At 38.8% G+C, this 26278-nt stretch overlaps 4 protein-coding genes across 4 annotated transcripts; 1 reads left to right on the forward strand and 3 right to left on the reverse strand.

Moving 5' to 3' along the window:
- Window positions 1-833: 833 nt before the first annotated feature.
- LOC124176921 lies at window positions 834-7588 on the reverse strand. Its single transcript, XM_046558807.1, has 16 exons — window positions 7490-7588; window positions 7247-7285; window positions 6867-7165; window positions 6627-6767; window positions 6392-6562; window positions 6103-6245; window positions 5639-6016; window positions 5108-5460; window positions 4417-5033; window positions 3440-4335; window positions 3231-3360; window positions 2906-3136; window positions 2031-2396; window positions 1652-1937; window positions 1281-1572; window positions 834-1206 (listed from the first exon to the last, which is right to left on the reverse strand). The coding sequence occupies exons 1-16, from the start codon at window positions 7515-7517 to the stop codon at window positions 1020-1022; spliced, it is 4557 nt and encodes a 1518-aa protein (XP_046414763.1). The 5' UTR covers window positions 7518-7588; the 3' UTR covers window positions 834-1019.
- A 3438-nt stretch (window positions 7589-11026) lies between these two features.
- LOC124176924 (inosine triphosphate pyrophosphatase) lies at window positions 11027-12047 on the reverse strand. Its single transcript, XM_046558811.1, has 2 exons — window positions 11893-12047; window positions 11027-11641 (listed from the first exon to the last, which is right to left on the reverse strand). Exon 2 carries the CDS (start codon window positions 11616-11618, stop codon window positions 11049-11051), a length of 570 nt encoding a protein of 189 aa, XP_046414767.1. The 5' UTR covers window positions 11619-11641; window positions 11893-12047; the 3' UTR covers window positions 11027-11048.
- A 244-nt stretch (window positions 12048-12291) lies between these two features.
- LOC124174953 (26S proteasome non-ATPase regulatory subunit 7) lies at window positions 12292-15300 on the forward strand. The gene is made up of 5 exons (XM_046554650.1): window positions 12292-12593; window positions 12737-12829; window positions 13395-13573; window positions 13945-14148; window positions 14237-15300. Exons 1-5 carry the CDS (start codon window positions 12419-12421, stop codon window positions 14540-14542), a joined length of 957 nt encoding a protein of 318 aa, XP_046410606.1. The 5' UTR covers window positions 12292-12418; the 3' UTR covers window positions 14543-15300.
- A 280-nt stretch (window positions 15301-15580) lies between these two features.
- LOC124174952 (protein artichoke) lies at window positions 15581-24787 on the reverse strand. The gene is made up of 10 exons (XM_046554648.1): window positions 24451-24787; window positions 21806-22021; window positions 20535-21702; window positions 19756-20462; window positions 19007-19331; window positions 18668-18934; window positions 18000-18153; window positions 17503-17697; window positions 16210-17424; window positions 15581-16138 (listed from the first exon to the last, which is right to left on the reverse strand). The coding sequence occupies exons 2-10, from the start codon at window positions 21976-21978 to the stop codon at window positions 15618-15620; spliced, it is 4725 nt and encodes a 1574-aa protein (XP_046410604.1). The 5' UTR covers window positions 21979-22021; window positions 24451-24787; the 3' UTR covers window positions 15581-15617.
- Between the last annotated feature and the right edge of the window lie 1491 nt (window positions 24788-26278).

Raw genomic sequence — 26278 nt, forward strand, 5'->3', positions numbered from 1 at the left:
TGGTAATAATAATCAAATCTTGTAACCATGATAATAATTTTGTTACGTAACTATTTTCACTCGTACATAAAACGTTACTCATCATACATGGACAAATTACAGATCTACGCACCCGTTACGAACTCCGATTATTTTTCTTTCGTGATTGATAAACACAACTATATAGGTTAGCAAGTAATGAAATTTGCGAGATAGCTGTTGTTAGGAAAAAGTTCATCTCGTTTGACCAATTTCAACATCATGCGACTTAAGGTCGCGATTATCATTTAATTTAATTGCTTTAGTACCATGTGTAATCAGTGCAATTAATTCGGGGTTTCATCGGTGAAATTAACCATGATGAGTGCCGTATTCGAATTTTCTCCAGTAATTTGTTTCCCCTCCCCCTATGCCCGGTGCATTTCATACATTTTAGACAAATCGGTTAAAATCGCTGAAATGATATTGCGTTGGGAAAAAGTATTTTCAATTATTTTTCAAATCGGGGTAGACTGTAATCTCGCCGAACAAGGCTGTTACATAATCACGATCGGATTTCACTTCAGGTAAGCTTGTTCGATCGTTTAATTATGTTTCTCGCCTTGTTCTTAAAATTTTACGTATCATGCATACTTGGTTTATTTCGTAACGACCTGATACAAGTCACTTTAAAATAGCCGAGATATCTTAAGATGGTCAGTTGCATAAAAAAAAAGTATTTGAAGAAGTCTTTTCTTTTCTTTTATTATCGTACATTCTTTGAAGTATCGCGATGGAAAACATCTACTCAAATAACAAAACACAGTCTTAGACTGTATGTAATTCATCAGGGAATTACACATAGAAAAAACATCTCAGAAAAAATTACAGCTTTTTATTATTGTATGAAAGTATGTCGTTATACGACGTTTACAATCGTTGATATAATTCATCATGTTTGACATTTCATCTGATTATAGGTAGAAAGATAGCTAACGTAGATACTCGTGTTGAAATTATCTACTTTACTACGATGTTTCTCTGAAGAAATTCTGAAACATTCAATTCTCAAATGTGTATACTTTCGTCATGCGATCCACATGTGTACCATCTAGATGGCCACAGAGCCCCGTCACTCTTCCTTGCAATGCAGTGCTCATAGCTAAAGCGACAGATCTTTCAGTCCATTCGAGGTCGAATGCATTATGTTTAGTTTGAATGATCAAACGATCTTGACTCCAAATCACCCTGAAATTGTCAGAATTAGATAACGGAGTGTCACTCAAAAGTTGCAGTCAGTTTCATTAGACGTTTATATTCACCGTAAAATATAATGAGCGTCGCCTTCCAGAACGGAAAGGCCATTTTCATGGTCGATCACCTCGCCATCAACAGTAACGGTAGGAATGGTATCGCTAGGAATAACTTCTACTGTATGATTGGCGACACTCATCAATAGACCCATCTTTCTTAGAGGCTCAATTCGCTTGACAAACACCGAAAACATGTGTCTTTCAGAATCGCCAGTGAGCAAAGTCCATTTACTAGGAAGGACGAAGGGCATGATCCCTCCATCCGTGTTTATCAAAACCTCAGGATAAATGGTACAGAATTCTACAAAAACACGAGGATTCCAAGTTTAGAGCGAATCACTAACCACGATTAAGAGTGTAAACCAACAAACTGAACTTACTGATATTATTGTTTCGCAATCTGACCAGGAAATCTTGGGAGAAACGAGTGTTATCCAACATCTCGATCCACCTGCTAGTTTCACCTACAGGAACAGCGGTGTACCTCTTTTCGTGCATGGGAGTGCGTACATCCAAATTCATACCTTCGTCACCCAGAGGAAATTCCGCGGCTATCTTTATTATGCCAGCTTCTGTATGGGCAGGATGTTGTGTTGCGTACGGCCACAGATTCACGTTGATCACATCGTCCATCCAGTAAATCATGCTCTTAAGGTGCTCAGGTATCTGTAAAACAAGTAATTAATTTGGATGTCATTTTTCGATATAACTATACTGTGGATAAACCGAAAAGCATATTAAGTTCAACTCCCAGCTTACATTCTTGTATTGCACGGTGTACGAGTATTTTCGGAGATAGGAGTGGAGAATGGCTTCATCTAAACAGCCGCGTGTCCTTGGTATCATGAAACTTTCGGCGTACAGGTAAACAGGATTTTCGATATCCTTCTGGCATTTTCCGTTAATACTTACATCCTTCAGCGCTTCGATTTGTTCGCTCGACATCTCACCCTTCATATTTATAATTACCGATGCGTCATCACGGACACACACTGTCGACGCAGAATCCTCCGTTTCCCCCATATTCATCGTCAGTTTACCAATCGTTTCTTGTTTTATGGTCAGATTTCGATCCAAGAAGTCAACATTTGATCCTGAATAAATTTTGTGGCCATCGATGCAAATCTGTAACATTCTATATTGTAGTTACTTACATCGGTAGATCATTGGTTCGAATATTCAGTGAATATACATAAATAAATTTGGATTGGTCTGGTTTAAAAAAATATCGGAAACCCTTTAAATTGAATGTCCAACAAACTCTGATTCCGATGCAAAATGCATAGTTAGTGCAAACTGTTTCAAGGTGTAAATAATATCCTGCGTTAACGATCAATATGGCTTTAATAACGTTGATGAAGATATTGTTACATGATACAAATATGAATATTGGTTCAAGTACTGTACGTAAAGTGTAAGTAACGATGAAATATAATCGAAGTGAATTGGTTTACGAATTTCACGCAATATCAAGAGTACTACTCTGCTTCAGAATATTTGACAAGATCCAAAAAGTACGAGGTAATGTCACTCGTTGTCACTTTAAACCAGAAACGTGTATCGGCACTAGCGAGTACCGATTTATAAGGGATGGGCAAAAAATCCTCACCAAACTTAAACATTACTGCGTATACCTTGAGATCTTTTTGTCCTGGTATAGTCCTTGTCATTTGAATTCGTAACTGATTATTAACGTGCCCTTGCGTGGTAGCAGCGTTAGCGTTTATAGACCAAGAACATAACGGAACATTCGTCGACACAGTCTTAGCTTCTAGGGTTCCACGGAGATCCATCTTTACCGCAGGGAATAAGTTCAACGTTTTCTGTGTAGCTTCTTCAACGTTTACGCGCATGTTTATATCAACCTGAAAGTAAGTACTCGGTAATTGCGTTTGGGATGATGAAATTTTGGATTTGTTTTCACAAGACAGTGACTGTAATTCCCAATGAAGTGCTTACCACAGAAGTTGGGTAGACGATACTCGGTTCCAGTTTAGCAAGATACCCGCAAGTTCCAAGCTCGGGATTAATGAGTCCATAGAGATAGTATTCTCGGAGAGTCATAACTCCCAGAAGCAGCGAATTATCCCTAAATGGACATAGAATAGTTACTGAAGTTTGGATTCGGAAGTGCCAAGGCCAATGTGAAATTGCAATATATAACTCACATTGTGTTTTTGTTTTCCTTGCTAAAGATTTCAGAGACCATATCAAATCTCGATCCTGGACGAATAATTCGCTCGCAGTCATACTGGTGCATGCTGAAATGTAGTCCTGTATCTTTAGAGTCAACGTTCACTAGGCTTATGTTTTTCTTATGCTTCAGACCCCTGGTAATCAGCTCGGCAGGGTGACACATTGGACAATGCCGCTCGAGCACGCCTTCTTCAGCTCCAATCACCATCACGTAGTTCTTGGCATGTGACCGTATTCCAGAGACGGAATATTCTGTAAGAGGCAGTCTAGGCAAACTTATTTTAATATTTTTGGATTCTTTGTTATAGCCGATGTTCACTGCAATAGGTAGACTGGTATCAAATGCCGATACTCGTCGAATTGCATGCCATGTATCTATAATTGGATTGTAGACTTCCATTGAGTAATATCCATGCCGCCAATGTCTTATGGAAGATTCAATTTTCACGTTTAACGGTGATTCGGTAACATTACCGATTTCAACCTTTCCATTCATTATCTGCACGCTGGGAATTTGAGTGTGAAAAACAGTTGGCAATCCAAGGTCATTCGGCACATGCTGAACGTATAGTTCATCAAATTCGGTGTGCATTTTGGCAAATGATAAATCGTTAGGTTCAGACATCAGTCTTTTTATGGTATTTTGCATGTTCGTTAAATCTTTAGCATCAAAGTGACAGGTGTATATAGTACGGTCCTGAATCATTACAGCTATTTCGACGTGTACTGGCTTCTTCTGCGGCATGTCTTTGTTTGCCATGTTCAATACATTGTGTATCTCTTCTATATGAATAAACGGTTTGTCCATAGCACTGCCCCAGATCATGTTCGCAATCGCATCATCAACACCTTCAACCCGGAGCCACAACTAGATCACAACAAAAATGATTCATTATCATGCTGGAGACAAAAAAAGAATCTTCAAAACTCAAAGTTCGACAATACGTACCGTTCGATGGCTCACAGGCCTGCGATGGTTAAGCGTTTTATATTCAATTACAGCAGAAGATGGATATCCAGTATGTTCGTCAGCAGTCATCATTAGGTTGAAAGATTCCCCAAAACCGAACTTTCTGTTCTCAAAGTCAACAGTCCAAGAACCGGTAAGTATGCCAGAGACTGGTCTTACTCTAATGAATCGTAAAAGTTTACGAGCCATTTCCTTCATAGGTGCCATACAAGGACTCATTGTATTTGACAAACTCTTCATAGTCGTGTAGTGAAAATTGTACAAATGCTCGTTCTTTTCATAGACCATGAACCAGTAAAGATTCATCAGCCTTTCCATACGGGGTGGTTGTTTGATCAGAATGGTGTACGCACAAACCCTCAACTCCACAGGTAATTTCGTGTTCGTCAAAATTGGCCAATAGAGATTATGAATATACTCAACGTCATCTGATGACTCCAAATTGACTATCATTGCATGAAATCTAAGATGGTCAGGCCTCTCGGATATCATTAAATCACCGCGAATGATTGGTTCTAAAACCTCCCGTGCGCCACCGATTCTAATATTTCTCAAGGCGTGCAAATAGACCATTTTCATTTCGTAGGTAGGCTCACCTGTAATATTTTTTATTTATTTAATTATTATTGAGCCTCTTAATACTGGAATTCGTTTGCTTCTCCATACTTACTTATCACGTGGTCGTAATAGTGCTTGACATAACGCTTAACAAGATCCGGATCCATGCTGCGATGGTACTTCTCTGCGTGCTTGTAAGTCTGGTAAATCATAGTAGCGAAACAGAGAATACCAGTCCTATGGATTCCCAATGACTTGTCCGAGGCTTCACCAGGGTCCGCCAGGGTGATCAGACTCTCCATTTCTACCAACAACGTTTCCGTAGGCTCACGAATATTGTACGGTAGTTTACTCAACATGAAAATGGCCATTTGAGGTGTGACCTTGTGTTTTCGTATCAAGTTTCGCGTAAGTAAGCATGTTGCATCAGTTCCTGCATGAACGATCATATGCAGGAATACTGTCCTGTTGAAACATTGAAAATTGAACTTCATCTTATAACTACTACTATTTCGTCCAAAGAATACCTTGCATTTATTGCTGCTGCATTCCATATACTATTCTAGTAATATCCTATGAAAATTAATGGTGTACTCAACTTGCAAAAACAAAGGTCAAATGCTATTTCATTGAGAGTACGTACCTAACTTTGTCTTCTTTAGTAGAGGAATCTGCTGCAATATTGTTGAAAACATGTTCGAGAGACGCAAGATCCATGTAACTTATTGTGTTTAAAATGCGGTTTATTGTCTGCCCGTGTTTTATTTCCGGCGATGTCATATCCAAATTATTTTCAGTCATGTAGTCAACAGCTTCCCCCAGCATCTTCATTAGTTGCGTAGCCACATCATCAAGATTAACGACGTGACGTCCGTGGGTAAGATCCAAACCGGCACGAAGAGCATAGCCATGGTGTGATCTTTTGAACTCAATATCGTTCAGCAATACCATTCCTGTCACGTTCAGCTTGGGTACCAAATTATTTTCGAATGGAACCAAGGACATCAATTCCATCGATTGGCTGTAAGTGATACCAAAAAATCATCTTTATATACAAATATCATCTGAAGATAAAGTCACTCGTGATTTCATGACACCCTTAATTACTTTGCAAGAATATAGTGAGCTTCGGTTTGAGCCTTCCATGGGAAATAATTAAGGACTCCGTGGGCAACCAACGTCTTAATCAGAAGATCTTTTCCGGTATGTTTTATATGAAAGACCCTTCGACTAGCAGCAGACATTGCATCCTGAGAAGATAAAAATTATTTTGGGTACGTTTTACCAAATATTCACGGCATAAAATGTCAGTTTTAATTTTTCGTTTATTGAAGTATTTTTCCGGATCGAACTATATCGGTGCTCGTAGTCTCTGTAGTAATGATTTCCGTCTTACCTCTTCATCGATCAAACAGCTCTCTGTAGACTCCTTGGAATTAAAGGTATGTTGATCAAACTTCACACAATTCAATGGATTCATCATTTTTGTCACAGTGAAGTGTCCCTCTTCAAGGTCCAGTGTACGATGGACATCGTAGGCAACGGCACACTGGCCGTATATGGAATTCTGGTAGTAACAACCAAAGAGAACATTATATCGAGAACGAATGTTCCCCTCAACTGTTACCTACCTCTCTGGTAAGAAAACCATGCGACTTTATGGGCATTTCAAGATGCATCGAGGAAAGGTCCAACTGAAGCATGGAAGCAATCGATTGCTTCATATTTCGAGACCATCCAGCTTCCTGCTCATGCACCATCAAGCCTTTCACCTTGAATTAAAACACAGTTATTTTCAAATAATTTCAAGGATCGCAGAAGTAGATAATGAAAATAAGTTTGAAAATTATTTCTCTGAATTCTTGACCCACCTTGCCGTCGTCATCAAAAATGACGATAAAGGGATCGTTGATCACTTCGGCGACATCGGGAACAGGAAGCATATGATCCGTAATTTTTTCGAAATGTTGAATCTCGCCATTTCGAACACCGTGTGTAACATTGAGAGTAATGTGAAAGGCATTCTTCAGACTCGGATCACTGAGATGAGGTGTCACATGCATGACACCGCCAATTACGAATTGAGAAGCATAAGGAACGGGTTCAATATTTCCTGCTTTTACATCCGCATAGTACTTGTACGTTGTGACTTGGTCTCGAGGAAAAAGACCTGTGAATAGAAAATAAGATCGGTAAGCCCGTTACACCGTTGCGTTTGCGAGACCCACAGGTAACTGCATCATGTACTAACCTGGTAGCGCCCTCGCCAATGCGAAACAGGCAAGCAGACCTACAGAAACCCAAAATATGTTTAATTTCACTGAGTTCAGTGGTCGGAAATAGTGAAACTCCATCGTGAGTGCATATCAACATTAAGGCAACATTTGAAAAGAATCGTGACGAAAAATGTTCGTGTGGTGTTTTTTGTTAAAGAAACGAGTGTATATAAACCATCAGATGAAGAAAACGGGTTTGCCTTTGCTTTTTTACTTACTTGCGACGAGCAGCAATGGTTGTCTCATGGTGAAAGACTAATTCGCAATTGCAGTGCGTTTCCTTTTTATATTACAAGATACCAGCCTGATAACCCTGCGAACACTCCGAGTCATCAGCATCTCCAGATGCACTCTTACAATCGCATGTAGGAGATCCAAAAGTGACCGCTTATTAAACGGAGAGACTGAGGAGCTAATACGCTGTTTTTTCGAAACCAGCCTTCATTTTAATGTGCCGTGACCGTGATGATCGTACAAAAGCAATATATTTTCTTCATTACATTATTCCGCATTGATTACTAATTTTTAAATATAAAGTCGTATTATCCTTAGACTTTTACTATATAAGCAGTGGAGCTGGTGAAGATGATTTCTATGACAAACTAGAAAAAAGGCAAATTGTAAAACGTTATCGAAAATCATAGTTTTTTTGCAGTATTTTCAAAGAAAACTACGATTATTCATAAATATCTGTGAAAATTAACAAATGAAAACATGAGAAATAGTTCCGCATACATTTCGAGAAAATAAAACAAAAAACTATGAGAAACTACCACCGTAGTTGAACGGAATAGTTTCTTTCGATTAAACAAACCAAAACTACATCGATCTACGAAAATCTGAGCTCGAAATTCGAAATGCTGAAAAGCACAATTTTTTGTAAATTCTATGAATTCTCATTAAAAGAGTACGAATTTTTACGAAATTTGTGATGATTGACAATTTTAGAATTCAATTTAGTTCGATAAGGTTACGAATATATATGAGAAAGTATAAAATACTATTTTTGAGCCACCGCTAGATGTCGCATCTCTCTCACAAGGAAAACTTATTGCAGACAAGTCAAGTTCCTCGCAAAATTCGGAGCTACGTCCGAAAACTGATCTTCTCATTTTCTGATTGTGATTACGATCTTGGGGGATTTATAGAATCTGCCGTATACTTTCAACTCGTCTTATCCCAACAGCTGAGGTTTATGAAAAAAACTAACATATATTATTTTATTAAACCAGGAACCCTGGTGAAAATAATTCTTTGAATTAAAATTATAATCTACGAAGAAATGCGAAAATCCAGGAAAAAATACCAATCGTTACGAAATCTGAGTTCAAAAACTCATGTAATTATTTTCATCAGAGGAAACATATAATAATTGGAATTAAAGTCATTTTTCTAAACTTCATCTGTTTATTTACTCAAACAGTTCAAATCCAGGAAACGAATTTGTTCACCTTAGATTTGAACATACAATAATAAGAAATTCAATTGGAATTCTTAATATTTGTAGGCTTCCTAAATTGTTTAATGGGTTAACAAAGTTTTTGAATCAAAATCAAAAGCACGTACATTGTCTGCATTGGTAGTATGGCTGCAATCGGTCGATAACAAAGTGTTACAAAAAATTAGTTGACTAAAGACAAATATGCACGCGCCATGACAGGGGTATCATCTTTCGAACCCATTGTATCTGTATACAGATATATTTCACAAGACTAAATGAACTTGATTCATTTTACACCAACACGCTGCTACTCATAAATCAAATGACCATATCTTCGGTTGTTTCTTTCTGCTGTTATTGTAGTCTCTCTGAGATAATTTTACAAATAAACTCTTTTCTTGGTTGGTCAAAACCATGGTCATGGACTAAAACCTTCACTGGACTAGATAGCCGGAAATTAGATCTTTGAATCAAAAATTCCATTAGGTCCGTCAGATGAAACGTCGAAAAATAACTGACACGTATTTTTTCTTTTTTCAATTTAATGTTTATTAATCAAGATATAGCAGTTCGAAATCGACGCGTGACGTCACAATGTGCACAGATGTAGTTATACTAGAATGTGAACATTATGACGTCACGCAAATTCAACTTACTATATATTTGTTATTAAACATTGATGGAAAAAGGAAAAAATATATACGATTATGTTTTGTCATTCTATCTGACGGACCTAACGGAATTTTTCACTCAACGACCTAATTACATTATAAAATTGTTTAGGAGAATAACTAACGCATGAACAATAAAATTGAAACTTATTTAGTTGATTTATCAATTAAACCAAATTTATTTATAACTCGTATATAGGTATAAAACAAAAATATTTAATAACAGCAATGCATCTGGCTTGTGTTACTCAATTTCTATTACTTACCTCACGGAAAAAAAGCCTAACTTGGGTGTAAGTTCGTACCCCCAACTCATAGATAATGCTAATTTCCCATAAGAAAAAAGTTAGTGGTGCGAATTGAACCCAAGTTGGGTTTTTTCCGCGAGGGTTGAATAATACAATTCAAGTAATAAAGACGGCACCATATGACAGGGCTGAATTTAATAACGTTAACGTATCGGAACGTCGAAACAAAAATTATTATTTTGCACCTCTCGAATACCAGTAGAAATTGAATTTACAAAATTTGACAAGGAAAGGTATTGAGATGTGCCCCCCCCCCCCTTCCCCCCGATTTTGTTTATTTTGGAATATGTTTTGCAATTGATTGCATGCAAATACAAGCAATAGTTTCTTAGTTATAAATAATTTGTTACTTTCAACCCCTGCGATTTTTGACCATTTAACCCCATGGTAATCGGACAAAATGCATTTTTCATTATTCGCCATGAGAATCACCATCCAATTGGTTTAGTTTAAATATCTCAGCTGAAAGCATTCGAAACTGAAAAACTACCACTGGGAATGCCCAACTCTGGGGATTGATTTCGCCCCTTTAAACTATTTTCCGCAGATAACAAAACATACTTATCGTTTAGATTTCGATGAAGAATAACATATCCCAAAATGAAGGAAATCGGAGGCTCGTTGGGGGGGGGGGGCACCGGCACCTCAATACCTTTCTTTATAAGTTTGTTAATGCTGCAGTAATGGTTTACTAAATTTCAAGTAATCCTAAAGTTGCACAATAACGATTTTTTTCAAAGATACATCGCTACATTAACGTTACAAATTTCAGCCTGATACAATATGTTAGCCTGATGTTTAATTGCCTGTTTTTCTGGCACTAAATTTATGACTGCATTATCACCGTTGAACTTGACCCCTGGTAGACAGATACACAATACAACCTACTTCCCATAAATGTGCAGTTTTTCAGCATAAACATATTTTATCACCAACGATATTTATATTAATTTATAAATAGTAATCACATGTTTTTCCAGCGTAGTCACTCTGTGGTAATAACACTCCACAACCAACTTACTCATATTTTGCTTACATATTGTATGTATTCCATTGTAATCTCATTATGTGACTAAGGATCATTGAATGTTACTGAATATTCGAATTTTGAAGCTGTTACATAAACTGTCCCAAACCACAATAATCCTTATACTTTGAAAGACAGTCAATGAGATTCCATGGAACACCAATAATAGTCACTGTTGTCAGTTTCCGGCTGAAATTTGAGAGTTAAACTCATTAATCCTCTTAAGCATTGGTAGTTCATACGTTTTCTGAGAAACTAAAGAATGAATTACAGCAAATATCTAAAGAAAAAAGAGAAACACATGCTCATCATTATGTAATATATAATTTATTACACTAAATTATTACAAAAATAATTTTTCATTTCTGTTAAAGCTTTGCTGCGGTGTGAAATCTGGTTCTTAATGTCCTTGGGCAATTCCGCATAAGTCTTGTCGTATCCGACTGGCTGGAAGCATGCGTCCCACCCAAACTCCCTCGTCCCTCGTGGATTGACTATAACCCCATCAGTAATACCTCTAAAAATACTAACATCGCCATCGGGATCACCGTCACAGTATCCAAAAGTACACACTGCTTGAGCTGATTTGTCATTCCAAGCAGCTAGCATTTTGGGGAGACCATCAACACCCAACTTTTCCATAAACCACTTAATATATGGCCCGGGGAGACCGTTCATGGCATTGAAACACAAAGAAGTATCTTCTACCACAACTGGGCCATTAACTATTCGCGCTGCAGCTCTGCACTTATCCTTGCATATGTCATCGATTTCTCCTTGATATTCAGGTAGATCAATCTTCCTGCTTGTGATGTCTCTCGGAAAATTCTTTCCTAAAATTGCTATCACTTCTTCAAGCTTTTTCGCATTTCCAGTTACGAAAACTATCGTCTTTGACATTTTCAATCTTCACGGTTAGCGCCCTGAAACAAATTAAGTATTCCTCCTAAAATCTGATTCAAAATCTTCCTGGTATGTCTAATATTTCGCTAATCAGACAATAACAAAGGACAAAATATATGCAAGTCGGTTAGCTTGGATAAGCTTTTGACACGTGGTCCTCTTTTGTTGGCAACGCTGTTGGCCGTAAAATGACGTAATAATAATAAAAAACCAGTTTTCGAACGTGTGACGAATTGGTTAGTGACAGAAATTCATGTATCTCATAGCTTACACGTATTTCTTTTTATTTTCTCTTACTAAACCATGGAATATTCAACAGCTACTTTACTGATAAAAACCAAATACTTTCTTGGATGTCTCAACTACAGTCTCAACCAAAAAGTGTGGAATAGGTTGGTACGACGAGTAAGGCAAAAGGCACACTTGTTGCCAACATGAAACACGCAACACAACTTTCCCTAGAATAGAACCAAACGACGGACATTTCCATTCAGAAACCTCCAACCTAGCTGGTATCACGAAAAGCCGAGCGTTGGAAATCTCCCTACTCATCTCTGGCAGCACTGCTGCTACGTCAAATCACTAGACAGCTGTTAGTAACATCTAGAAAGTTACTAAACTGCTGCTGCTTTCTGCTGCTCATGAAATTCCACCTTTACACTGTGTAGACTGAAGTGTGCAGAGCTCGGCAGAGCCATGTTGAAATTGAGAGCCTGTGTCATCTGTGATCTGTGTTGACTGTCGAGTATAAGCGGCACTAATCTATTTCCGACGTTTGTGAAATAACTGATCAAAAAATGCCGAGTCAAGAGGTCTCCACAGCAAAAGTAGTGGTTCATCCACTAGTTTTATTGAGTGTAGTTGATCATTTTAATCGCATGGGAAAAATTGGTAACCAGAAAAGAGTTGTCGGCGTATTATTGGGCTGTTGGAGAGCCAAGGGAGTATTAGACGTGTCCAACAGTTTTGCAGGTTAGATTCTATCCTTTAGTTATTTATATTATTCTACCACCTCTGGCTGCTTAAGCAGGTGAACAAAATACTCTGCAACTTGTTATTGAACTCATTATTGAGTAGTTTTTATAATACAATACACTTATTTTTGCAACTTCTAGTCCCATTTGACGAGGATGACAAGGATAAATCAGTGTGGTTCCTCGACCATGACTACCTGGAAAACATGTACAGCATGTTCAAAAAAGTTAATGGTAAAGATTTTTATTGAACATAATTCATATTCCTTTTGATTGGACCCAACAAAGAATTATCACCAATCTCTAGTGATGCAAGTTAATAGAGTCGCCGATGAAAAAAGCGAGCGCTGCCAAGTCTAATACTACTATAAATTTCTGACTCTTCAAACATTATATCCACGAATGTTTTTTACTGTGAAAACAATGATAGCTCCGTCAAAGTCTCTTATTGTTAGACAATGAATTGGCAACATCAATAAATGGTAGTATATTGCCATATTTTTTCAGCGGTTGATGCTATGATATCTTGATTTCAGGTTTTGAGTTCCTTGTATTCTAATTCGTCAATAAGTTTGATTCTATTCCGACATGGCTTTGCAAGAATAATCGATTGCGCAAGTCACTAAGGGCCTAAAATTCCATAAATACTGAAACTTATTTGAATTGCCGTTCTTTTGTTATTGATGTCTGTTCGATTAAAAACAATTCGACTAGTGCCCCATTGATTATATGATGCATTCAAAAGATAACCCTGCATCGCTATACACCATGTACCTAACAATATTTGAATTTATTTTAGCTCGTGAAAAAGTGGTCGGCTGGTATCATACAGGACCAAAATTACATCAAAACGACGTCGCGATCAACGAATTAATCCGTAGGTATTGTCCCAACTCAGTACTGGTCATCATCGATGCCAAACCCAAGGACTTAGGTCTTCCCACAGAAGCGTATCAAGCTGTTGAAGAAGTCCATGACGTAAGCATCTTACTCTAGATACATCGCAATTTATGATTTTTTTAAATCTTGTTCATTTATAGATTTTCCTGCATCAATTAAACCAACATTGTCTGTAGATCTGGCTAATTTTCTATGATCTAAACTTTCTTATAGCACACTCAAAGAAGGTAACTTATCATTACTGTGCATGCAGCAGAAATAACAAAGTATTTCGTCCCCATGATTTATATTACCATTTACCAGAACTGTCAAAAGTCTTAATACAATTACCAATTCACTGTAGAATATATTAAATTTTGCTAACCGTACGATAAAAAGGTGGCTCAATTGACGTAAACGGCCTAATGTAGATGAAAGACTCAATTATACATACTATTTGCTTGAATCAGGATGGATCACCAACTTCTAAAACCTTTGAACATATTCCGAGTGAAATCGGAGCAGAGGAAGCTGAAGAAGTTGGAGTCGAACACTTGCTCAGGGATATCAAAGATACCACCGTCGGTACACTCAGTCAAAGAATAACGAACCAATTACTTGGATTAAAAGGACTTCATGCCCAAATTCGAGAAATTAAGGACTACCTTATCCAGGTTCGATCGATCTATGTTTCTACTACGTATTTCTCACGTATAGTTCATACCCAATAACACCCGATTATATCTTCATTGCAAATAACAGGTTGGCAATGGAAAACTACCGATCAATCATCAAATCGTTTATCAGCTACAGGATATCTTCAACTTGTTACCTGACATGTCACAAAACACGTTTGTCGATTCACTCTATGTCAAAACAAATGATCAAATGCTGGTAGTTTACTTAGCAGCTCTTGTCAGGTCAATCGTAGCACTGCACAATTTGATAAACAACAAATTAACGAATCGAGATGCAGAGAAGAAGGAGACTGATAAGAAAGAGACGAAAAAGGATGAAAAGAAAGAAGATGAGAAGAAAGATGAAAAGGAAAAGGCAAAAGTTAAATGATTTATACATAATAAATGGTGTTGAATACTGATAAATTATTTCACTGATGCAATGAGTAATTTGATTTCGTCGCCTATGTTATTTTAAACCAAGCCGAACTCATTTACGACCTAGACGGAATGACACCACAACTTAATCTATTTTCAATAATAATGTTATTACTTTCCTCGTTACAATGAAAGTGATCAAAGTGAGATGATGGAAAATTGTAGTTTCTCGCAGAAATACGCCTTAATATTACATCGTTAGACTTTGATGTATTTAAAACAGCGATTACGAAAAAGTGTAAACAGAACGTGTTTTTCTTTTGTTTTTCGAATTAAATGTACTCGTATCTATATGAGAGTAACTTGAAACTCAAGATTCTCAAACGTTATTAAATTCACGCAGAAGTTTCAAATTTTACTAATTGTAGTTTTGTTACTGCTGGTTTGAAATAAACCTAAATGTTCATTAAGCGCTTAGTTCGTGTACATATTCCTCCTGACCCGCGAATTACGTTACTTCATTATCGATTAATTTATACACTGATTCTGAAAACCTCCAAACATTCTTTTCAACTTTTAGCCGTATTGTAACAAGAATAAATAGAACGATACCATCGATATAGCCGTACTTTTGTGATTCACAACCAGTATACATGCCCCACGAAAAAGATCACTTACAGTTTTGCTCTCACAGAACATGTTTTTACGCTGCAGCGTAAACGGACCTTGACTAACATTGTATTTTATAATAAACGTAACTTTCTTGACTAATTTATTATTTTTCTATCGTTTCCTTCTCTGAATCCAAGGTGTCGCGCATTTCTTAGTCTCATATTTGCTAAGAAAGCCGTCGTGAAAATCAAATCTCAGCGAACTTAACTCCCCGAAAAAAATGATACCATTATAGCGGACTCATACCAATCTAGCTACTTTAGCCAAGCGATCCATTGATTGACTCATAAATTGCACGCACGGAATATGTATTTCAATGCTAAATATAAAATTTGTCAGATTATAAATGTGAGGTCAAAACAGGATTCCGGCCAAAGTCTGCAGTTGCCGATAGAATATATTCCGCAATATTATGCTCACACTAATCTACAAATTATTAAATAAGTCACAGGTGAGAGAGTGATCAAAATTTTAACGTGGTCAGCACCACTGTCGACTAATCCTACATAGGGTTCCAAGATCGTGTCATTGTAGTGTTGAAAATACCAATTGAAAGAACTGTCCTCTATTATTCTTACATTATCGTCGTTGCCATTGATTTGTTCCATCAACTTTGGTGTCGTGTCGTCTTTTGAGAATTTATCTTTGTCGGCTTCCTTTTCGTTATTGTTGAGCAGATATTCTGGTAATAATTTTTCAAGCTCTGGTGACATTTGATTATTTTGATACTGTTCTGCTACAGGAGTGAGACTGGGTGAGGAAACTTTGGTGATTGTTGATCGGCCCAACGGTCGATAAGGTGGTATTTGTCCACCAGGTACCAATAACGCAGACAAAGGTGATGCTTCTTTGTCTCGAGTCATAGAAATCATGTACGGCATTCCGGGATGTATCGTTGTCAGGATTGTCTCGTGTTCCGTTGTAGTTACCGGAGAACCTGTGAAGTAACATTTAATGAAGAAGGTCATGAGATTAACAACAGATTTTTATTAACTGTGTTAGACTAACCGGTGGTTTCAAGATCGTCAGGCATAACGGTGGTTATCAGACCAGATTGCACAGCCTGCTTGGGTTTCAACCAATCGCGAAAATTCCAGAAGCTGCTTTTATCCCTAATGCTGGCAATGGATGCTCGTACTGTAGTCGGTGCCTTATTATCTTCTGCGGAAGAAATATTCAGTAACTGGGTTGTGCTAGAACTTGGAGTGGTCCAGACTATCTTACTGGCGACTTCGCCGTTAGCACCATTTTCGTTGGTCATTGAATGTAGATTTTCTTCTTCGTTGATTTCCGACGGTACCGACGTTTGATCGATTTCCAATTTCTTCGTAACTTTTTCAGAAGACGATGTTATGTTTACATCCTTCGTAACATTGATCGAAAATCCTCTAAAGTCCTTTGAAGTCAATAAAGAGGGAACCGTTACATTTGATTGTTCTTTAACGGAAAGCGTGAGACCTTGTAGCTTCGATGTATTTTTTTCACCCCTGTTTCGATCAGGTAATTTCTCCGTTCGATTTTGTGGTCGATGGGATCCATCTGACGAGGTCGAATACTTCGCCGTCTGCGTTTGCGACAACTGAAAGCCGCCATTCTGACTCTCTTTTTGTATGGTAACATTTTTATTGGAGAAGTACGCGGACCTGTTAGTTTCCATCTGATACCTAAGCTGTGGGTCAACTATGGGAATAAATCCGCTCTGACCGCGAGGCAACGGGACGAAGCCGCCTCTGTGTATTTCCGGCTCCGTCGGAGGAAATAAGTGTATACGACCTCTCCCAGGCTGGTTGAAGGAGTCGCTTTTTCTGTCGGCTTTTCGTCCTGAATTCCCCCACAAATTAAAGTTCAGACTGGGTAGCGGCACGCCAAAGAACGTAAATCCAGAACTACTCGGTGACGGGGGGACATCTTTGGTTGGCATGAGTGTCGTTCTGTTGATTATGTTTGCGGCACCAGAACCAGTGGCTGCGTAGATCGTTGGCGTTCCACCGGTGACAACAGAAGGCGTTTCGGAGGTCATTTGAAGACTTGCCAATTCCTCCGCCGACGCAATGGTTGTCACAGTATCGGAGGAATTGTCTGGGGTCATGGTACTAGCATTTTCATATGGATAGTCAACGTATTCGTCGTAGAAATATTCTGACTCGTTGGGAAGAGGGTGCAGCGGTGTCGTACTGCCCTGTAGGTTCATCCAGGCAGAATTCACCTGTGATGTCCCAAACACTGTGGCAAGAAGATTGGCTTGAAAATTGTCATGTTATGAACTTTATAATCAGGAGACAACAATCACGATTCACTCACAAGAGGTAGCATCGATCATTTCGGCTTCACATCCGGGCACCGTAGGTTCGATTTGTCTTTCCCTCTGGCAATCTTGTCGGGATAATCTTACCTCTCTGAAAAGTGATCCATCAGCACAACGCGGCCCTTCAGCTGATGCCTGCTGCAGCCATCCTCTCAACCACAGCATTCCACAAGCGCAAGACAATGGGTTACCTATATGTTGGATGAAAACTGTTTTAGCCAACCATACCAGACATCGTGAGGAATACGATCAGAGGAAATTAATTCTATACAGACAGAGAAAGCATGGCATTGGTTGAATCCACCAACTATAGAGAAATAAATGTTTCTTTGATTCAAAAAAATGCTACTTGACTCAAGAAAAAAGAGGTCAGAACAATAATTTGTGTTATCAAGTGAAAGCATATTTATTTGAATTAACAAAACATTTCGATCGCCATGTTTGATAAATTCAACCATTTTACTGTTGCGTGTAGCATGAATTGTAACAATACCATCAATGTCTAGAATCGCTATGTTAGATCTTAATCTTTTGAATGCATTTTCCGCCACAGAAGCCATCCTGTTATGACGAAGACTGAGCACCCGCAATCGTGGCATGTCATCGAAAGGCGAACCTTGAATAGCACAAATTCTATTGTTGTCGATCTGCAATTCGAAAATAAAAACTCATCAGTAGGTAAGTCGATGCGTAGAAATGACTATGACTATCATTCATGTGCTGTAAAGTATTTCTAACCGGCGGAAATAAAACAATCAATGATTGCGTACTTTATTATGTAGTTTTCGAAAGCTGATCAGCAAAGGCACATTCGTCAAATTGAAAAAATCAAAGATATGGAATAAATATCTAAACGTGCAACGACATGAGGAATATTAAAAGTATCGTTCCAAATTCGCGTCGTTAAGAATCCCGATACTGCTCTATTCATTCTAACAATAACCATAATAGTTTCAAGGGCTTAGTCGTTAAACCTCGGAAAACACGATTGTATACTCCTTGACATTTCTTCGTATTTGGAAACTGTTTGCCTCATTCTCTTTGAGCTGATGGCAACGTCTGGACATCGTTAACAAGCATACTAAGAAGCCGCTATTAAAGTAATGAGTTATAATTGCAACTTGAAACAGTCCGAGATTGTGAAAGTATACTCAAACACACCTTCAGTTCAACCAACCATTCCATGGCTGCTAAACTCTTACTCGATACACGTGCCACACGATTATGGCTGAGATCCAACACTTCTAACGAGTTTAGATTTTCTAGACCTGAATTTTCAAGACTAGGTAGCAGGTTGTGGCTTAAATTGAGGAACAACAGTTGAGGAACATTGATGAATGCATTGTTAGATATCTCCTCGATGCGATTCTCTTGGAGCTCGGCACTTTGAAGTCGAGGTAGTTCCACAAAAGCACCGTTTGGTATCATCTGCAAGTTATTTTAACTATCATAGAATCGTGGCCATATGAAGATGTTTGATTGAGCTATGTGACTGAATACCTGGAGACGATTTTGTCCCAATCGCAGTGCTATGAGCTCCGGCAGAGCCCTTATGGCGTTTCTCTCGACAATCTGCAAGTCATTGTTCTCCAAATCGATAAGAGACAATCTCGGAAGTCTGTTGAACGCACCTTCCCTCAACTCTTGAATTTTATTCTTTACCAACCGCAGTTCAAGCAATGAAGTCAGACTGCTGAGAGTTTCCGGTGATAGAATATTCAGCTTGTTGAAACTCAAGTCAAGGACTTGGAGGGCTGTTAAACCGTGCAACGACCTTGGAAGTTCTGTCAGAGCGTTGTGCGAAGCGTACACCTCACGAAGGTCTCTGCAAATTAATTTCAGATTCAACAGTTGAGTATGAATTCATGTACGCCGTGTGTAGAGCTGACTTGAAACTGTCTTCAACATCTGAAGTAGCTATGAATACCGAACAGAAAACTTCTTTATCTCTGTCATGGTTCGGTTACGCACCTGTAAAGAAGGCGTCACGCCAACCTGCCCCTCGAGGAGGTAGCGTCGCGACGCACAACGCGCTCCACACTTTCTAGGTGCTGAATTTTCAGTGACGTAACCTTCCCACTCGGTTAAGTTGTGAGTGAAACCAATTTTCTACCGCTATGAATTACTAGAATACCTTCAGCCGCAGCTCTTTCAAAGAGTCAGTTTTCCTCGAGTGAAAGTTTAAAACTATTTCAATTTTCCAAATAAAAATGCGAATGTATACTTAGGGTTTGGTCAGTCCCACCTACCGAGTATTAGCAAATGCCGTATGAGGTATTTGCGCCAATCTGTTCCTGGTGAGATCCAAACGCTGCAGGCGAGCATTACTTTCAAATAAATCCGGTCTGATTAATTCCAGTCGATTGCCTCTCAAGTTCAAGTCAACCAACATCCTCAGACCTCGCAGGCAACTACCGTGTAGAGAAACCAGCCGGTTATCTCGCAGGTCCAACTGTTCCATCCGCGAGAGACCGTCGAAAGCTCCGTCCTCCATGTGTTGAAGAGCATTATAGCCGAGCTTCAGTCTCTTCAGATTAGGCAAGGTACTCAGCGAGCCTGGCGGTAATCTCTTTATACCGTTGGCACTGAGGTCCAGTAATCTCAGGGCAGGAAGTGCCAGGTATGGGGACGATGGCATCGGCAGGTTCAAAATTTGGTTCATAGGCATGTAAAGGTACTCGAGATTACGTGGCAGGCCGGGTACTATTTCAAACAATCTATTCCAACCCAAGTCCAACTCGTACAAATTGACAAGATGTTCAAAAGTCCGAGGGTGAATCATGGCCAAGGCATTACCAGAGAGGTTGACATGCTCGAGGGCAGGATTGGCAAGGAACGAAGCTGGGTCGACGATACCGATGGCGTTTCCGCTGATATCTAACCGTCGCAGACTAGGTAGATTAGCCAACAAACGTGGCTCCAACATTCGGAAGTAGTTCTCGGCCAAATCTAAGCCCTGAAAATAATTTTGAGGGTTATAATGGTATTATTGATTGCGTTATATTCTTTCTAAGAAAGGGTATTTCACCTTCAAGGCTGGTAAGTTCCAAAAAGGTCCTTCCAGCATATTAGACAACGAATTGTTGCGCAATCTGAGCTCTCTCAAAGCTGGCAGAGCAACGAACGCCTCCATTTGAACCATGTTGATTCTATTGTGATCCAAGTGCAATCTCTCGAGAGTAGAATGTCCTCTGATAGCCCCAAACGGAATTTCTTCAAGTTGGTTGTAGCTCATGTCCAAGAATTTCAGGTTTGGTAATGCATCCAAAATTGTTCGTAGCTCAGTGATATGGCCCAAATCGTTGTTAATGAGCCAAAGTTCTTCTAAGCCACCGTTCCTCTGGATGAAAAATTCCGGATGGATTCTGTGAATCGCATTGTGGTTCAGATCAATGGTCCGCAGCATCGGGACTCTGTGGAAAGCCCCAGGGAATATCTCCGATATCCTGTTTCTGGATAGGTACAACTCACTGAGCGTCGGTAACTCGACAAAGGAAGCCTCTCCCAAACGACTGATGTGATTTCTGTCTAATCGCAAAATGGATAACCTCGGCAAATCTATTATTGTGCGTCCAACCATTGTAGCGTCCGCGATAGCGTTACCGACTAAAGAAATTTCCTTCAATTCCGGAAGTCCTATCACCGCTCTCGGGTGGATCCAGTTTATTGCACATTCGCTTATGTTCACTAAACTCAAACTTTGGAGATCCTGCAGCAATCCAGACTCCAGTCTGGTCAACCGTTGACTTCCGAATATGTGAAACTGTTCAAGACTTGGTAAATTTCTAAAGTACCCTGGCGTCAGTTCCGCCAAAGATGGGGAATTAATTTGCAAGTATCTTAGCTTCGGGAGTCCCGAGAATTTCGGCAGCCTTTTCATCGACCTGCTTTGCAATGTTATGGCCTCAAGACCCCTCAAATTATCGAGGCTGTCGACCGGTAGCGATCTTAAGTCTGGTTCGACGATAAACAGCTCGAGAAGAGAGTCGTACAGGCCGTCGAGCCAGCCCGAAGAAACTCTCTCGAGTCTATTATTTCGTAACATTAACCGTAGGACTCGTAAATTGGCAAAAACTTTCCCTGGCAGGCTTGGCAAGTTGTTGTTTTCCAAGATAATCTCGTCGATTGGCCGCGCAACGTAATGACTGACAGCGTCCAGGCCCTCGAGAACTTTGGGCAACTCGCTGTGACTGCACCTACAAATGGACCGAATAATCTTTGTAGATCGTCAATTAAATGAGTTTCATAACAGCGTTTCTGTCAAATTTCATCTTAAAAAACAATTCAGGCCATGTTTACCATATCTGAAACTCCATATCTCTCGTCGAGCACCTACAAGGTAAGATTTTTTCTTGCGGAGGACAACCATATTCGCTATCCAATAATTGTCCGATCGTCCCATTCGAACCCAGACCCAGAAAACACACCACGAGTAGGAATTGATATATCCTTTTCTCCGGAGGTTTGCCCATCGTTCATATAGATGGTCACCTCAGCGTTTGAGGACCCATTAATCTATAAAATTGAACAACTTCGTGCAATCAGAGCTATTTTTGGAGAACGGTAAAAATACACTTTGTTACGCGTCGGCGTCCTTAGTAGAAAATTACAGATCTTATTGTAGGGATTAATGCAATAACGCAGCCCTTGAGTGTCACAGGATTGTAAAGCGTATTGCGTCACGGTCACAAGCGACAAAATTGTCGCGGGATACCGGAAGGCCCGACTTGGAGCGAAACATGGACCGCTACGACAATCATTTTACCGCAATTATTATCACGCGTGCTTGCTTCCCACGATGTTATTTCGACATCGTTACATCTATTTCGCTTTGAATATCTCACACACCAACACAGGTGCGATTGAATTTACCCTGAAAACTAACACTCTTCATTACGATAATTATAAAGATTAACGGTTGAAAGATGCGCTGTCATACAGCCCCTTCAATTTACAATTTCTTATAACACATTTCGTACTTTCTCATCGTACAGACAAGCTTCGATTAAAAAAAAAGGATACTTTAAATCCTTGGCTATCAACCACCTCGACTTTTTATATCATATTGTAATCGATCTCGGTTTATTGCACATCACTAGAATAACATTCACAGATCAAACATTTCCAAAATCTATGTTTGTTAATGTTGAACTAAGTAAAATCTATTGATACCACAGTGATTTCAACTTTCTACGGTTGGATTAAATGGATTTCATAACATCGCCGCCGAGCCCTAAGGTGAGCCGGCCTCAAAACGCAACCGAACGTAAAAAGTTCCGGACTCCGAGTAGCTGAGAGCTACAATAAGACTCCTCCGATGTGCTCCTATCTCAGATCTATTTCGTGATGAAATTTATCTGGTATCAAAGTACCTGTACTGTATACAATCTACGGTTTGGCAATAGACAGCGTCGCCGACTTTCCCGGAAATGATATACGCACGGTTGATCGTTGATCAGTGCGAAAATCCCAATTAGAATACCACGCGGAGAATGTGGTGCAAAAATTTCACTAACAGTGATACGTGACATTGAACCCAAGACAAAAAACTCCCTTTCACAGGAACTGATGCTTTCATCCTGTAGAGCACACTTTGCTATTCGCAGTAGGTAATTCCATGCATCAGTTAACCCCTCATCAATAGCCATTTTTTGTTGTTTCAAAATTGAGATTGAAATTGCCAAGATGTTTTTATAATTCGATGGAATTTTCGAACTTGGTTATTTCTATTTGGTAAATACGTTTCATATCCATTAATTGATGTTTTTAAACGTCATTGTACAACTCATAAGATCACCGTACAGTGTTAGCAATCCTGAGGATGGCGCCTATCGTACCGGGGACGTAATTTTATATCATTTGAGCAAAAATTATCGCATTTTTTGATTATATTAAATGCACTATTGATGATGCATAGAATATTTTAAATGTTATCATCGTAACCGCATATTTCAGCCAACGCTCAATTTATTTTTCATTTTGTGATCATCTCTTGTCTCGGTCACCCACAAGGCGCGAAAACTTGCGGATTCAAAATTATTATTATTTTCTTTTTTTGAACTCATAACAGATCCAGTTCTGATTAATCAGTTATTTATTAACATGAATAATCAAAGTACAATAAATATACATCGTAAATCATCTATCATCGTCTGTTTCTCTTTAATACATAACCGTATATGCATATATTTTTTTATAATATAAGTATACTCTTTGAAATAAGAAAAATTCAAGTACTCTTGAATGTCAAAAATGTGTTGGAATGGCTTAGCTCGTAGTAGCGAGAGACAACAGCCGGAAATATTTCATGAGCCTTCCTAGAGTTGTAAATTTTAACTAAATTTCGTTTTATTTCATGTTTTTAGTCGATAGTCAAAATCATCATGCATTTGTGTACGATACTGTTACGCGATCGTACATAGGTATGTTGACCAACTGTGGTAGTTGTACGGTTGCTCACACTGGCTGTATCACCGCATGGTTGAAATATCATTGATCAATTGTCTTTTTTTCCAGGGAAACGTGTACACAAGTCATGTTCGCCAATATCAGGTTACAAACGAACAATGTACAAAAATAATTCTTTATTTCAGCACAGATAAGGGGGTTTGAAGGAACTGAGAATGGCATCTGAATTACTTCAGTCGTAATTTGCTACATATAACGGTTTTGCAATATTTCACAGTTTTTGACTGAAACTTTCTATTCGTAAAAACGACAAAAAAAAATTTTTTTTCACACAACTGACACAAGTTAGCTAAGTGTCTTTTATTAGAAATCTCAGTGCTGTATAGACATTTGGACACACTCCTCAATTTTCTCTAAAAATCTTTCAACCACATAAATACTCGGAACTTCTCTACAAATTTCTGAACTATACAATTGAACATCCGGCTATCAGACCAACCAGAAAATATTGTTGAATTGGATAAGGCAGGGTTTACCTGTATGCCCGAAGAGTGTATCCAACGTCAGATTGTATTAAACGTGTCTGAAGCGTCAGCACAATTGTAGGAATCCTCGTGAGATCAGATTCTTCGTGAATTTTCGCAAAACACAATTTTACCGTGAAATTGACCCGAGTACCGAGAGACGTTCTGACGCGTGCTTCTCGAGTTAAACTAGTGCGAAATAGAAATACGGCAAAGAAAGAAGAACACCGAGTGTGGTGGGCGGAGGAGGAGAAGGATTGCGAAGTGGATATGCATCCACCGTAAAGAGACGCTTCCAGGAAATCTTCCCTTTCTCTAAAAGCGTCGCTTAGGTCGTTAAAAACCTAAAACTAGTTATTTTTAATCCATCGTTTGGCGATAAACTCTTATCACGATCGTTACAGAAAAGCGAATTGTCAGGTTACGCAGTTCGTAATTGGCACTCCAGAAATACTCTGAAAATACTGCTTTGTAACGCGCGCATAGATGGCACCTCTATCGCTCATGTTTATGCCCAACTTCTCACAAGCGCTGACATAAGCGATGTTCCGATGTGTTACACATCGCTGCACTCTTAATATTTATACAATCAATTTGTATCATCCCCTTGCAAATCCACTTCTGAAACCTAAGCGTTCCAGTCGAAGAATATTGACGAGACATGTCAGTTACACGTTATCGTGAAACTTAAAAAACTGACTGTACATACAGGTGTTGTTACAGTTCTGATGACGAGTCATTTCTGCAGCATTCCTGCAAATTTGATCCTGGAATATTAGTAACAGATTCGTAGAGTAATTTTTTTACTTCTATTTGTTACATTCCCCGGCAGTAAAATGGATTATGGATCCTAAGAATGTGCCGGCGTCGTTATGTGTGTTTCAATATTGTGATAAGTCACTCCAAAAAACAATTTGGTACTCAGGCAAAAATAGTTTTATGTTTACGTAAGACTGTTATGTTACAAATACAACGGCTCTCCAGGCAATACGTGGTATCCTTGAGAGTTTGGGACTTTTGCAAAACGGGACAGCTGTACCTATGATAATTTTTTACGTCGTGTCCCTTTCACTTGTCAGAGTTAAAGGTGGTGCGTAATTATATGCACAAGGCCCGTTCAGTCGTATGAGTTCAACCAACCAATCAGGCATCATTCGCAGATTAATTCTTCCGTCGAGCCTCCGCCGAGCCTCCTGATTAATGACAAGAGCTTATTTTTCTCGTCTGGATACCGCGTAGCTATTCGATCAACATTACGATTAGAAAATTTGCGTCACAGTGTTTATCTACCCATACTATTTATTTTCAACACCGATTGAATTTGAAACGCAATTTCCAACCGCCAATGAGGAAAGTGTAAAATGTTATAATGCAAAAGCGAACGGCGGAACATACTCTATTACGTTTGAAATGTCACAGCCGTTTAGTAAACAACTTGATAGATGTTGATTCTTTGATCAACAATCGCTTGCAAGGATGAATCAATATGCTCGAAAATTCATATGAGACGATCAGTATATTCCCGGATGCAAATATAATATGACGTAATTCAGCAGATCGATAATAATTGATTAGACTGAAGCTGTCTTGTATAATTTCGCACATGAGTAGCTTTTATTTACCATTATGTAAAACTCCAAGGTCTCATGGAGATTGGGTTTTTATAGTATGCATTTACTATTTATAAACGTTATTCTTAATTAATATTAGAAATTCCACGACCATAAATTTTGTCGATTGACTATCAAATTGTGCAGAATTTTTGTTTTTTTAACTATCAGCACTAGCGGATGCGATTCTCAGATCCATGATCATAAAATTAAACGCCTCCTGTTCACTG

Source organism: Neodiprion fabricii, chromosome 2 (genome assembly GCF_021155785.1).
Source record: "Neodiprion fabricii isolate iyNeoFabr1 chromosome 2, iyNeoFabr1.1, whole genome shotgun sequence".
In the NCBI taxonomy this organism is placed as follows: Eukaryota; Metazoa; Arthropoda; class Insecta; order Hymenoptera; family Diprionidae; genus Neodiprion; species Neodiprion fabricii.

Excerpts from the sequence above, each read along its gene's own strand:
- LOC124176921 (XM_046558807.1), bottom strand. The coding sequence starts at position 7,517 with ATGAGACAACCATTGCTGCTCGTCGCAA. Across the intron at positions 2,397-2,905 it reads CAGGACAAAAAGATCTCAAG|ATTTGCATCGATGGCCACAA; the intron begins GTATACGCAGTA and ends AGAATGTTACAG. Across the intron at positions 1,207-1,280 it reads GACGCTCATTATATTTTACG|GGTGATTTGGAGTCAAGATC; the intron begins GTGAATATAAAC and ends TGACAATTTCAG.
- LOC124176924 (XM_046558811.1), bottom strand. The coding sequence starts at position 11,618 with ATGTCAAAGACGATAGTTTTCGTAACTGGAAATGCGAAAAAGCTTGAA.
- LOC124174952 (XM_046554648.1), bottom strand. The coding sequence starts at position 21,978 with ATGGGCAAACCTCCGGAGAAAAGGATATATCAATTCCTACTCGTGGTG. Across the intron at positions 21,703-21,805 it reads GATATGGAGTTTCAGATATG|GTGCAGTCACAGCGAGTTGC; the intron begins GTAAACATGGCC and ends GTCCATTTGTAG. Across the intron at positions 17,425-17,502 it reads AATGATCGATGCTACCTCTT|TGTTTGGGACATCACAGGTG; the intron begins GTGAGTGAATCG and ends TTCTTGCCACAG.
- LOC124174953 (XM_046554650.1), top strand. The coding sequence starts at position 12,419 with ATGCCGAGTCAAGAGGTCTCCACAGCAAAAGTAGTGGTTCATCCACTA. Across the intron at positions 13,574-13,944 it reads CTGTTGAAGAAGTCCATGAC|GATGGATCACCAACTTCTAA; the intron begins GTAAGCATCTTA and ends TGCTTGAATCAG. Across the intron at positions 14,149-14,236 it reads TTAAGGACTACCTTATCCAG|GTTGGCAATGGAAAACTACC; the intron begins GTTCGATCGATC and ends TGCAAATAACAG.